The 15,247-nt window shown below is 30.6% G+C and overlaps 2 protein-coding genes across 2 annotated transcripts; both read left to right on the top strand.

The window, feature by feature from the left end:
• The first annotated feature begins 410 nt into the window (after window positions 1-410).
• Window positions 411-2,863, top strand: LOC140875552 (uncharacterized). The gene is made up of 4 exons (XM_073279268.1): window positions 411-779; window positions 875-962; window positions 1,693-1,845; window positions 2,659-2,863. The coding sequence occupies exons 1-4, from the start codon at window positions 647-649 to the stop codon at window positions 2,690-2,692; spliced, it is 408 nt and encodes a 135-aa protein (XP_073135369.1). The 5' UTR covers window positions 411-646; the 3' UTR covers window positions 2,693-2,863.
• Window positions 2,864-4,035: 1,172 nt separating this feature from the next.
• LOC140862962 (mitogen-activated protein kinase kinase kinase 1-like) lies at window positions 4,036-9,368 on the top strand. Its single transcript, XM_073266042.1, has 8 exons — window positions 4,036-5,348; window positions 5,911-5,995; window positions 6,109-6,171; window positions 6,569-6,726; window positions 7,064-7,136; window positions 7,261-7,320; window positions 7,991-8,095; window positions 8,673-9,368. Exons 1-8 carry the CDS (start codon window positions 4,261-4,263, stop codon window positions 8,883-8,885), a joined length of 1,845 nt encoding a protein of 614 aa, XP_073122143.1. The 5' UTR covers window positions 4,036-4,260; the 3' UTR covers window positions 8,886-9,368.
• The last annotated feature ends 5,879 nt before the right edge of the window (window positions 9,369-15,247 follow it).

Raw genomic sequence — 15,247 nt, 5'->3', positions numbered from 1 at the left:
ATATTTAATCTGGTTTGGTTCGGTATTTTTGTTCCGAGCTATGCAAATGTAATTTGATATCAGTGTTCGAAAATCAAGTTAATTGGGACGATAAAATTTAAGAGTTATAGAACACTTTCAATATATCATTGAGATGTAATAAAAAACATCTCCAAAATTATTTTTCTTCCCTTTGTTGTCGAAAGTTGTAAATTCATGCAATATGGTTTTGTCTAAAGTTAAATTAAATAAATCGAGTTTTTATTTTTTAAAATGAACATGTAACACATGAAATTTTTTATGTATACTGATATATTATGAAATAAGAATCATAAGACAGTGGTTTGCAATCTAAGTTAACCAAATAAATCTTAAATAAATTTTGTATGACGAACTCGTCCTATAAATATTTAACAAAAAAAATTAAAAAAAAATTCAATCATAATGTGTTAGCATTAGGCATCGAAGGAGGCATCGTTCTGGTTCGAATTAGTTCAAAACCTTTCTTCAAAACACATCAAAATCCTGCAATTCTAAACGATCACATATAAACCACCTGTAATCCATCCAACGCATTCAATCGCTACAAATTCCTAAATCCATTTCAGAATTCTGATTTCGTTCGTAATCGTCGCCAATTTCATAAATTTTAAGCCCCCTACGTGCTATGGATTTAGTAGAGCTGTTAGCCATCTTCGGACCCGGAATCTCTGGCGCGGTATTCGGAGTCGGCTGGTGGTTTTGGGTTGACGCTGTCGTTTGTAGCGCCGTCAAGGTTCCCTTCGTTCACTATCTCCCAGGTATTTGTCTCTCAAGTTATAAATGCAAAGTTAGGTTTTGTTATTATCGATTGGGTTCTATTGTTAGATTATTTTTTTCCATTTGCTGTTTGCAGGAATTTTTGCATCTTTGGCTGCTTTGATGTTTAATTGCGTGAAGAAAGAGGATATTGATTACTCGCCCTACGATGAAGGAGAGTGGAGGTATCTTCTATGCTTTTAAAGTACGCTGATGACGGTGTCTCTGTTCAATTGTTATTAGGGCTTGGGATTTTTATTTGACGCAATAAATGGTAAAATGATAACCATTTTGTAAATTTTTGCGCTAGTGTTGAGTATAGCTATTGATCAGGTCTAAATTCGAAGGATTGCGGATTTATGTAATTTTAGGGGTGCAAAACCTGATCTTTCGAAAATTTATTCAAAATTCTGGATACTAAGCAACTACCCTAGCTCATGCCACCTCAGATTGTAGTATAGAGAAATTCCATGATCCGAAACTCAAGTATTTTCAGTGACAACTAAGTTTTGTTCGCTAAAGAAGTTAGGAAAATATTTTATGTCTCCTCAATTTTACGTGTTCAGTTAATTTTAATTTTATTCAAGTAGAATGTACGTCTTCACCTGTGTGTTAATCTTCATTTTAGTTATTCTCGCGTCATCAACTCTGTAATTTGGTGTGCATCTGAAGCTGTTGTGTTTTATGCGTCTCTTTGCATGTTTCTCCTATTATATGTTGTAATCTAATTAAGATTTTTTGTCATCCATGTGAGCTATGCATGAGCTTAAATATAATAATGCGAAGCCAAACAAACAATATCAAAACCATTATCTGATTAACTGCATTCTTTCTACTGTAAAATTCGCTGGAAATTGACTTCTAAGCTACACAACTCATTACTTAACCTATTCTGCTGCTCCCTTAATTTTGCAGGTTGAAACTTTGGCTTTTCATAGCATATGTTGTATCTTTTGTCTCTTTGGCTGCATCAGTTGGCCTATTGATACAAGATGCGATGGTGACAACTGGTCCTTCAGCATGGACAGGCGTTGCAGGTGTTCTTCAATGTGTGTGTGTACTAATCAGGTATGGGATGTGTTGTTTTCTGGTTTTTCGCTTTGCCCTCCTTAACATAAAGTTGTTACATTTATATAATATTAGAATTGCTAATTAGAGCTTTCAAATTCACAGTTGGGACAGTTGATGCAAAATGAATCTTGTTTAGAAAATTATGATGCATATTGCGTATAGATAGATCTAACCACGGTTTTAAAATAATTAATTCCAGTTCCAACAGATGGTGGAACCTTTTCAAATTGAAGTATATTTGTTTAAGGTTTATCCCCTGAGAAAAGAAAATCAATGCTTCTTGACTTCTTATAAGTTAATGAAATTAATTCACTAGTCATTCAAAAAATTATATTACTAACTGATTTGGGTATTTCATTTTCTATTGAAAGGGAAATTAAAACAAGGCTAGAATTTAATTTGTAAAAACCAATCGGTTTAGATCAATTAAGTCTTCTGGTTATATTTGGCATCGTAAAACCCAAGACAAAATTTATGGCTCCACCCACTTCCATGACTCATTGTATGAAAAGAATCATGGTCGGAAGTCGGAACTCCATGCACAGCTCTTCTCATTTTAGTTATTGTTGATCTTCATCTTCTCTTGACAAAAAGTAGTAGCAGGCGATGGGGGGTATTTTTCGTTTTAGGATCTGGTTATTTTATTGGTATTTACATATAAGTTTTACATGGCCCTCCATATGAAAAAGCAATTGTTACAGCAAAATGACGAAGTATACTTGGAAGAAAGGCCTATCTATTTTAGAATCTAGATCAATTTATCTATGCAAAACTTTTATGATTTTTTTGACTTGTCGAATTCCCATGCAGCGGGCTGATCTATTGGATATCTCACTCGGAATAACTCGGTGTGCCCATAGTATTTGAATATTGGATTTGTACGCGAGTCGTCTCGTCCAAGCATGTATCTTTGTGCATCTGTCAATATGTTGACACAGAAAGCGTGGTTGCCTATTCTGTCTTATGTGAAGAACTGATTTTGAAGTGAATATAACACTGTTCTTATGCTTTATTTCTTATAAAAATGGTAATCCAAGTTCTTCGACGCAATCCATGCCTTTTATTTTTCCTGTTGCAATAATCGTTGTTGTGTTGGTGCTCTGAGTCTATTGGGCTTGTTTGAATTTGGCCGTAACACCGGCCCACAATAACTTCATGTTTTATAATTGTCATTAAATTGTTCTTAAATCAATTTTTTAATACTCCCTTCGGATTATATAGACCACATTTTTTTGTCCCAAATATATTAACATAGATTATATTTACTAATAGTTTTTTACAATATTTTATTAATATATCTCTATTAACTAGTTATTGAAAATATTGCCGTCATGTTTTGAATATTTGAATATGTTAATCGAGACGGACGAGGAATAATATAGTCCACGATGAGTTGGTTGCGTCTGTCCTTTAGTTTGAGTTGTCTGTTTCCAGTCTGGCTGCTGCCTGATGTGCTTGTGCTGCTGTCTTCCTCCTTTACAGAATTATTATTCCTTTTCTTTTAGATAATAATTTGTCGATAATTCATACGTATCATCGTGATGGAAAATTTTTGCACGTGATATTTAATGTATATTTTTTTTCTTTCCTTTCATGTTTATTAAACGGTAATACAATAATAAATAATAATACATTTTTCCCACTATCCAGTAGACAATACAAATTTTGAAAAATGAATTCAATTTTGAATGCAACGATATATTATATAGGATGTTTTGGGAAAGAAGAGATGAGCTTTGTTTATAAAATATACGAGTTGGTTTTCACATAGACGATATCGCAGATTTTTATTTATGAGATGGATCAATTTCTATATTTTAATAAAAAATAATAATTTGTGCTTAAAAAATAATAATTTTTTAATTTTCACAAAATTAATCCGTGAGACCATGACACTGGAGTTTTGTGAATATTTAATTTGTAAAATGAAAGTGCAATTTGGCAAATAACACATTTTACGCATAAATTACAAATGAAAGGGCAATTTGGCCAATAACACATTTAATATATAAATAAATAAATGTGGTCGCAAATCAGAACTTGGGCGAATAACGCAATTTCTTGGTTTCCACGTTAAATTAGCGATAATCATTGGTCTATTTATTTATTTATTTATTTATTATTTTTCTTTGGCGAGAAGTCGTATAAAAGAGCTTGCGACGCCGTTTCAGTCCTCCATTTCATTTCGTCTCCTTCCTCCTTGCTTCCTGCTCCAATCTCATCGCGCAAGCTGCCAAAGTGTAATTTTCTGACCCCAGTTTTTGTTCCGCGACCATTTTTCAACTCCACGAACCCTAGAAACCGCTAACAACAGCAGCGAAACATTGGGGAAATTTCAGTTGGTTTCAGGGTGCTTTAGCATTCCTCGTTGTTGATTCATGAATTTTGCTTTTTTGCTCTTTTACCCTCACAATGCATCGGTTCCCCAAAATCTTCGCTCATAGCTCTGACCGCCTGAAATCTGGTAAGAGCTCCAGCTCCAGCCCCAGCCCCAGCCCCAGCCCCAGCCCCAGCCCCAGCCGCCAATCCGCCAAGGCGAGGCGGAGGTTGGATCGCTGCAACGCCTCGAATAACATCAACTACGAGTTCTCTCCTAGTTCCTCATCTTCGTCCTCGTCGTACTCGGTGGAGGAATCTATTCGCACGCGCACGCGTGATTTTTTTGGCGATGAGAAAAGCCTTAGAGTTGATGGAAATGATGGTGAGATAGATGTTATTTGCAAAACCTTAGGATTTTCTGGTATAGATGACTTCTCCATACCTTCCGAGGAGTACAAGGCGATGAAGGCGAGAACTACTTATGCTCCTGTTGTATTCAGTCAGATATTTGAGGTCAATTATGACAATTATGCCGCAATTTACGGTGGTGTTAGTGGTACTGGTGTTATTGATGTGAGTGATCAACGAGTTGGGGATAGCCAAGTTTGTTTTGGATTTTCAGAAGGTGATAACGCTGTACTGAGCAACAGATTCGAGGAAAGTTCAGATTTTTGTGATGTGGATGGAAGTAGGGTTCATGTTTTCAATAACCATGACTGTGCGTTGTTGGGGGATAATACAAATGCAAGTGATTTGATTTCGTGTGATAATTCGAGTGGTAGGTTTGATAGATTCCGTGGAAACGGTATTAAGGGTGTGCGACCCCCAACTTTAGCGCCACCATCATCTATGTTGAGAGGGTTCACGATGGATACTGATGCAATTGTTTCAAGATTCGAGAGTGGGTTTTCTCCGGAAGAAAATGGGGAAGAAGAATATGGTCAAAAGACAGACGAGGAAGCTAGGATGAGAAGGGTGATGGTAATGGGAGACAACTGTGTGCTCTCTGAATCATGTTCATTCACCACATTTTCAAACGATGATGATACTTCAAGTACCACAACTGAACCGACACCAAGTATTTCACCTGATGGGGCATTAAGACGAACTATCTTGGGGTGGCAGAAGGGTGAGCTCTTGGGTAGTGGCTCCTTTGGATCTGTTTATGAGGGAATAGCTGAGTAAGTAGTCTGCCACTTATACTATTAAGAGTAATATCAATGAATCTGGTATCTGTAATTATCAGACACCATACCTGGCTTAATCTGAAGGTGCAAATCGAGACATTTTCCCTGTCAAAATGAAGTTCAGTGGGCATAGTGCCCTACATTTTAAAACGTTTCTATATGATATCTAATATGTACTTTACAGAGCGATTAATGAAGTAAAACAAATATTCATCAATGAATAAGCAAATAGGAATGAGTATTACAGTAAATTTCAATTAAAATAATCTTTTTTTTATCTGCCATATGCTTAAAACATGCTTTTAGCTTTTGATGGCATTAAGACGCATGTTTTACAGCCAAGATTGGCACCTCGCTCGAGGGCTGCATCTCTACATGTCTCTAGGCACAAAGGCAGGCTCTCTCTGCACCTTTAGCCTAGGCACAAACAATTTGGGATTTTGATAACTATAATATGAACCTACAATTTTGCAAATTGTAGTGCTCAAGAAGATCCCAAACTTATTTAATAAGTTTGCGATGATTTTGTTAATCGTCATTGCTTGCTTTGCTGCAGTGATGGATTCTTTTTTGCTGTGAAGGAAGTATCTTTGCTCGATCAAGGAGAGGAAGGAAAGCAACGAATTATCCAACTTGAACAGGTTGCGCCACCCTAAATGCTTTTTCTGAACTTTGTCATTTTTTTCTAATTTGCTGTGATGACTGTTTTGTATTTCTCATCTTTAATATTATTTTTTTCTCATGGCCTTTTTAGGAAATTGCTCTTCTAAGTCAGTTTGAACATGAGAATATAGTTCGGTACTATGGTACAAAGCGGGTAAGGTTTTCTTAGTTTTTCTTTTCTCCTTATTGATATGCTTATTTTCCTCTTCATAATTAGGCTGACAAGTTAATGAAATATGAAAAGATGGGAATAAGAGTTTGTGATTAAAGCGGTTCGGATTCACAAATTGGGATGAGAGTGTAAAGCAAGAGGATGACAGTGTTTTCATTAAATTGTCAGCCAATATTTTCTTCACTGTGATGAGAGGGTAGAGCATGAGGATCACAAAGTCGAAAAAATTCCACAGAGATTTTTTTAGAAAAATCTTTGAAGAATCTCATTTTATTTATTACATTTTAGTTTATTTAAAAAAAAAAATTGATCAAATTTATCTGCGAATTTTTACTGAATTCTTTTTGCAAATGCTGAAAAGTATCCCTTATCTTTGTAGGATGAATCGAACCTCTATATTTTTCTTGAGCTTGTTAATCAAGGTTCTCTTTTGAGCCTATACCAGAAGTATAAGCTCCGGGATACCCAGGTGTCCACTTACACCAGGCAAATTTTACATGGTTTGAATTACCTGCATGACAGAAAAGTGGTACACAGGTAATCAAACATGACTACTTTCTAGTGTCAGAAGTTGAGTTTTTTTACGAAGATAGAAGAACATCAGATTTTACGATTGGATGGATTTGATCTTTTTTTGCATTGGCTTGTATTCTCTAGTTCATCCTTCGGTATTCTTGGTAGATGATGAAGTAAAATGCTGTTTCGCATGACACGATCTTTGATTCGAAAAATCTTATTCATTTTATACCAAATTTTTTCGAGTATCTTTGAGTGAGTTGTATTTTAATAGGTGAAGTTTTCGATATTTTTCCTACTTTAATTTGCACTTATATCAATACTTAGAATGTTTCAAACTTTCTGTGGCACATTGCAGAGATATTAAATGTTCAAATATATTGGTGGACACAAATGGTCTGGTTAAACTTGCTGATTTTGGGCTTGCAAAGGTCGACCAACTATTTCCTTTTGTTTACCTATTATTTTATTGTGGTCTCCCTTTTCAACTTAAATGCCTTCTTGGTATTTAAAATTGCTATTCTCTTATGTCAAATATTTTTATTCATTTTGCAGGCCACCAAGTTGAATGACTTGAAATCTTGCAAAGGAACTGCATTCTGGATGGCTCCTGAGGTTTGCCTCGTGATGACTTTGTTACTTAAAAGAAACATGGCTTGTTTTGATTAAATTGTTAGTCCAAATTGCGAGTTGGTGAAAATTTTCCTTATAATAGTATGAAAACTGTCTTTCATTTCCCCTGAATATTCTGACATGAAGAAAGTTAGCTCACTGGTACACTGTTGAGAGGAATGATGTTAGAGTATCAGTGTTAAAGAAAGAGTGACACTGATTACATTTAGAGCTATTGAGCACCGGAGATTTAACTCAATCTGAGTTGAGCTCATGGGATATAGCCTGGCATGTTTTGGAGATCTTTATAAGAGGTTCTGAATTCTGAAAAGAGATGAGTAACTGATATACACAGGAGTTATAGATGGCATAACAATTAGAGTAATGCTAGATGTACACCTTAGTGTAAACCTTGGCTTGCATTTTCCCTTATCAATCACGAAACTTTCTTTGGCTAATAAGATATTTATTCTTTTTCATGGGTAGTTTTGTAATTTGGTAAGAGAAAATGTAAGTTAAATGTAAGCCAATAAGGTGTACATATAGTATTTTTCTAGCAATTAATATTTTTTCCTTCGTTTACGAGGCTGGCGATACCGTGTTGGTGGTTCTTTTTTCATATGCCAGTTTTGTGGTGCCACGTTTTACTCAATAGCCTTACTTGCTGCTACAGGTTGTTAGGAGCCGAGGTTATGGCCTATCTGCTGATATATGGAGTCTTGGATGTACTGTCTTGGAGATGCTGACAGGGCGCTTTCCCTACTCTCACTTGGAATGGGTAAGTAAAGCACTCCACATCCACCCACACATTTACCAGACATGGTAAATTAGCGAAAGTTATGGATCTTTTTCGTGAATGGATAATTTCCTGCACGCTCATCAAATTGTGTGACCATTTCCATTTGTGGTTTATGGGGCTATTAATGCACTATAAGTTGAAGTCTAATTCAAGTATAATTGATGATTCTTTGTGAGCTTGTCACTCTCAACTATGAAGTACAGCAGGCTTTTGTTTTGAGAGGGGATGATGTTTAAACTCTTCATCAACTCTTATACCTTTTGTCATCGGCAGTAAAAGCACATTAGTTATTGGCACTGCCTATTCTGGGCTACTTATCATATGAACGGCTTGCATTTTCCTATTTGTGCCATAATTATTCATGCATGTTGAGTCATTTGATAGGTTATTATTATTATTAGGTATAAGATTAAGTCTATAGTAAATCTTTTGTTTTCCCAAGTAAATGGTGCTTCTTTTTAATTACTGATTATCCTCGGTTGCAAGGTGGATCTTGGCCCACTGCAATTCCACATGAATTTCTTTAGTGTTAACATTGTGCTTTTTGATTTGACAGATGTCGGCATTATTTCGAATAGGAAAGGGCGAGAGACCACCTATTCCCGACTCCCTCTCCAGAGATGCTCGGGATTTTATACTTGAATGTTTGCAAGTAGACCCAAATTCACGGCCAACAGCCGGTCAGCTCTTGGAACATCCATTTGTGAAACGACCTCTTTCACCATATTCAGGCTCAGCATCTCCTCACACTTTCAGTCGTCAAATATAAGCCACTTCAGGCTTCTAACTTAAGCAAACAAACTATTTTTCTTGGCCCAACTCCATGCCTTGTACATTTCATCAAAGCCTCACACGCATCTAGCCACTTCAGTTATTCACCTTAATTTAGTATAGATGGAGTATTTCTTTCCAGGCAAAGCGAGCGAGCATGTGCATTTTGCACTCTACTCATGTCGTATCTGATTCTGACCATATTTTTGGCCGCAGGACCCTTGGGTATCATTTTGTTTAGATAATGGCCCTATGCAATTTTTTAGAGTGAATATTCCTTTTTCTTTTTTGGGTACTCTTTGTACAGCTTTTTTTTTTTTTTTTTTCCTTCTTTTTTCCCCCTCGTACGCAGTTTGGTAAGTTGGCAATTCTTTATGAATCGGGGCTGTACAGATGGAACACATAAATGCTTTTGTAAATACTTCGAAACTATTGATTGTAAGATTATCGAGTAAGATGTTTCATTTATTACTGTTGGAAATATATCTTTAGCTATATTTAATTATACTAGTATTTAATTATACTAGTAAACAGCACATGCACACTTTATTTATATATAATATATCTATTTATTATTTTTTATAATTATCGATATTTTCACGACATCATAATAAAAATCATATAAACTTTAATTATTAATTATGAAAATCAACTGAAATAATACAATGATCATTTTTTTTCACTTTTATTCATGTTAATGGTGAATTTGTATTTTCAATCCTGTAACTTGAATGTTTTCATTTTTAGTCATATTATGATGCATTTTCATTTTTAATCATGTCACTTATATATTGTTTTTATTTTGATCATTTAACTCCCATGTTTTTTTGGGTTATGTACTTATGTTGTGGTATATATATTTTCATTTATATTCATGTAACTTTTATATATTTTTTTTTTGTCATTTAACTTGTATTATATCCCTATATATTTTTATATGACCTTACTTATAGTGTAAATAAAATGACAAATTTCTTATTTCACAATGATAAAACTTTACTTTTTTATTCAAACTTTTAGATAGGTAATAGATAATAGATAGATAGATTTCACAATGATAAAATTTTACCATTTTTATTCACATTTTTATGTTGGTAATAGATTTAATTTATATTCCTACATTAATTTCGTAAATATATGTTTTTAACTTTAGCTGTTAATATTATTACAGAAAATTTTAGTTTTTAGTTTTGTTCTTTTCAAGATTTATATTCTTATATTTTTTTATTTTGACTATTTATATTAATACCGTAAGTTTTGGTTTTTTCCTTTTCTTCTTTTCAAAATTTATGTATCTATTTGATTAACTGCAACTCTATTAAGTCACAAACTAAAATTTAGCTTATTCTTATATATTTTTAAATTTACTAACATTACATAAGTTGTAATATAAATAAAGACATATTGTGAGAAATTAAAAAATGATTCTTTCAAAAAATAATAATTAAAAAATAAATTATTTAATTACATTAATGGACGCATTAGTTGAAATTTAATGAAAGTGTATAATTTATTTATGGATATTAATATTTACATATAATATAATAAAAATATTTATTTACTTTTATGTTCTAACTAAAATGTAGTTTTACTTTTATATCTTTTTATATTTTTATATGATCTTACTTATAATGTAAATAAAATGGCAAAGTTGTTATTTCACAATTGTAAAACTTTATCCTTTTATTCATACTTTTAGAGAGGTAAAGTAAAATTAATTTCAGTAAAAAAAAATTTTATTTGTCAAACATATATATATATATAGAGAGAGAGTGAAAATATTTATTATGTTAATTGTTTTGAATTGAAATAATACACAATCTAATAAAATAATTATTTATTATCTTTAATAATTTTAATAAATAGATATTTTATTTTTATTTTTAAAAATCTAATCATTTTTATGTTAATCAAAATAATACACAATTTAATAAAATAAATATTTATTAATTGTTTTAGATTTTCCTAAGAAATATGTACGATAAAATATTATTTCTCAAATTTATTTTTATTATCAAATTTTTATTCAATTTTGGCGTATCGTTGTTTTCAAATTTTTTTATAAGTATGTCGTAATCAAATTTTATTTTTCTATTATATATATATTTTAGAAAAAACCAATTTGATGCTCACGTATTTTAAATTTTGTTTTCTTAAATTCATAGAAAATAATTCAAACCAATTCATTGAAGGTGAAATTTTATAATTAAATAAGATGCAAGTTAACACAATGTATTTTTAATACCAAAAAATTATATGAAAATAATTTATTCAATGATTGCATTTATATTGTAATAGTATATTATTAAATTTATAAATATAGTATGATATTTAGAAAATAATTAACACGTGTCTCATGGGTTAGACACGTGAAAATATATTAGATATAACATAAGACAAATAATAAATTTAAATTTATTCACCTTTAAAATAAAAATAAAAAAGTAATAATTAAAATTTCAAATAATATTCATTTGTTTTATTGTTTCTAAGATATAGTGAATTTTTAATATTTGATAAGGTCTTATATTTGAGTCTTAAATTTATTTAGATTAAATGTGGATTACATTTTGACATTTATTTTTGGAAAAATTATTTTTTTGATTCTATAAAATTCTTTATTTATAATTCCGATACTCCGTGTTATCAGATTTCAAAGTCTGTTATATTTGTTTTTTTTTTTTCTTACGATTTTAGAGTCTTTTTTTATGTGATATTTTTGTACCATAGACGTTTATAGTATTGCATCAGCATTTTTGATAAACAATAAGTAAAATTGCCAAAAATCGGAACACGCAAGACTAAACTGAAGTTGAAATTTTGATATCGCTAAAAACCCTTTATATCTGTTAAGTCCTTGTGTTTCAAATTTTGGACATAAAACGCCTACAAAAATACGTATGGATAAGGGGATACACTCAAACTTGAAAACGTGAGGATATATGTGCTCAAGATTTGAAAACACAAGGAGTTAATAGATAATTCATTTTTCATAATGGATTTTTAGAAATTTTGAGATTTCACAGGGGTATGTATGTAATTATTTCATATGAAAATATAGACCCAAAATCGTAATTATCAAATATTAGCGGACTAAAATTACAATTTTTCTTTTATTTTTCCATCATTATCTTTGATTTATTTATATTTATGAATGAAATTTATAATATTTAATTTTATTTAAATTCCAAATTATACATAAATTTTATATTATATTTTTTTCTTATTTTTTTACGTTCATTTTTCACCAAGTTTTCATGAAATTATTTATCGACAAATTCTTTAATGACAATTTTTTATTTCTATGTACAAAAATCGATACAAACATGAGATTAATTATTAATCAAACAATTATCCAGTCTACCAAACGGAGCCTTTATATATCAATTTTTATATTTTTAAAATACTATGTAGAAAATCTCATCTCAATACAATTAATCGAACGAATATACAATCCAAAGGCAAAATAAAAAATCCATACTGAAAAACTTAGTCATTCTATTTATACTTTTATAGTCATAATAAAATAAATATATATTATCTTTAATAGTTTTAAAGAATACATGCATATTTTTATTTTCCAACATCTTAATCATTTTTATATGTTAATAGTTTTTATATTTTTCTAAGAATTATGTTTCGATAAAATTTTATCTATCTAATTTATTTTTATAATCAAATATCTATTGAATTATGACGTATCATTATTTTCAAATTTTCTTATAAATATGTCGTAACTTAATTTTATTTTTTATTATAAATTTTTTTAAAAAACATGTGATTTAATTTTTTTTTCTTAAATTGATAGAAAAATAATTCAAACCAATTCATTGAAAGTGAATTTCTATAAATAAATAAGAGGTGAATTGACACAATGTATTTGTAATAACAAAGAAACTATATGAAAATAATTTAATTTTTGATTTCACTTATATTGCTATAGTGTATAATTAATTTTACAAATGCAATATGATATTTAATAAATCAATTAAAATATTGTGTTTAAAGAGTTCAAATAATTTTATATTATTTTTTATTTTTTTCTAATATAGCAAGTTTTTATTAATAGATTATTGCATTATGAAACTTATTCTTCATAAAATTTATGGTGATGTTATATTTCTATATATTATATTAAACGCAAATTTCATAGAAGTGTAAATATTTCTTAAATATTTTAAATGATCAGTTATTTTATTGTCATAGTACAAAAAGTATGTGAATTATTCTATTGCTATATTTGTTAGTGTAATTAATTATATTAATTCATCATTTTTATTAGCATCTTACTATTATATTATCCTAATCATAACAGTTTTTTTCTCTTAATTTACCTCATAATTCAATATTTTTCAAGACAAAAAATCATTATTATCCATAAATATTAATATTAAAAATAAAAATAAAAATGATTCACTTAGAACATAATCCACAAGAGATTTTTTTGCTTATTAATTATTAATTTACCCCATACTTTTCCATTTTTTAAGACAAAAAATAATAATGATTAATTTATAAAATTAAAAATAGTTAGTAGAAATAATGCATTATTTTATAATTTTCTTCTCATTATTATTTTTTAGAATGAATTAGGAATATGATGACAAACATTGAAATGTATTCAATGGGTAAAATAATAATAATAATAATAATAATAATAATAATAATAATAATAATAATAATAAATACATCAATTAAATGAATGACCAACACATTGTTTTGTATAAATTGCACATCCCAAATTTAACCCTAAATTTTACACCATTTTTTCACTTATGCCCATGCAATTAATATCAATCATTCATAGCTTTTGGGCAATGTAGTAAATACACAATGCAAAATTTTGCCCTTTATTCATACTTTTATAGTAGATTTTATAGTAGAAATAGATTGTGCATATCTCTTGTATATTTTGTATATTTGTTTTCTTTTTATCTTTATTGTTTTAGGTTGTATATAAATATACATTGTATCATTATTTCCTGAATATGTGAAATTATATTTTCGCATACGCTTCTACATTAACAACTTTAACTGCGACTCGTCTTGCACATTGATGTTTTTGTCAATTCATCGTTATCATATGTTCTAGATTTTCTCATTCATAATCATTGTTTATAACAATATAAATCTCTGCTCATATATTATGGAGAGCCCATTGTAGAATATTTTTTATTTACTGTAAAGGCCATTTTAGCTAAAAATGATGTCCATATTATACTGCATAGGTTTCTCCTTTGATTATGTATTTTGGTTTTTTGACAAAATGACTTATTGTCCAACGTAGAAACAACTACGATATCTAGGGCTGTCATACCAGATCAAAATATCGAATTTTTCGCATACCGTACCGATTTTTTTTCGATATATAGACATTTTTTCGGTATACCAATTTTTTTTTATATCTATATGGTATCGATATGAATTTTTTTTCATACCAAAATTTTGAAATTTCGCTATCGGTATCGGTATGAATTTTTTTCATACCAATATTTTTAGTACGGTATACTGAAAATCCACCCCTACCGATATCCCTTGCTTATGTCTGATTGGTATCAAGCTAGTGGTCAAGGATAGGCTTTGTTGAGCTTAGAGGTGCAAACGAACCGAATCGAGGCGAATAATGGTAAAATTTTAAGGCTCGAATTCGGCTCGATAAGAGTATATTCGAGTTCGAGCTCGATTCGAAGTTCGATAATTTCAAATATTTTGGCTCGAGCTCGGCTCGAAATGAAGTTCGATTTCGGTTCGAAATATTCGAACCTATTCGTGAACTATTCGGATATTATGGTTCGAAAAGCTTGAAATATATATTTAACTATTATATAATTATATTATATTAATTAAATATTAAGGCTCGCGAACTATTCGAGAACTATCGAACAGAGTAATTTCGGCTCGAGCTCGGCTCGAAAAAAGTTCGAACATCTTCGAATTCGGCTCGAGTTCGATAAGCTCGAATACGAATCAAATATTTATCGAGCGGTCTCATAAAGCTCACGAACATGTTCGGTTCGTTTGCACCAATAGTTGAGCTTGAGCTTGAGCTTGAGCTTGAGCTTGAGCTTGAGCTTGAGCTGACACAATGGTTCGAAGAGTAACATCGAACAAATTTGGTTTGGTATATAACTAGTGCTTTATGCAGATCAAGTTTTTCACAATCTTTTGAATTGTTGTAATGAGTATCATACTTAAGATTTTCAGGATTGGAGTCGAATTTACAAAGTTAGGTCACACGATAATATATTGTGTTTTTTTTCAAGACAAATTTTTTTTTTTCTCTTTTTTATTTTTCCTTTTGGTTAAAGATGGTTTTTGAAAACTAAATTTATAACGTGTAGACTCAATTCTAAAGACAAA

This window comes from Henckelia pumila, chromosome 1, assembly GCF_033568475.1.
Source record: "Henckelia pumila isolate YLH828 chromosome 1, ASM3356847v2, whole genome shotgun sequence".
Lineage (NCBI taxonomy): Eukaryota > Viridiplantae > Streptophyta > Magnoliopsida > Lamiales > Gesneriaceae > Henckelia > Henckelia pumila.
The sequence above is the reverse complement of the archived record's forward strand: the minus strand, read 5'-3'. Positions and strand labels throughout refer to the sequence as shown.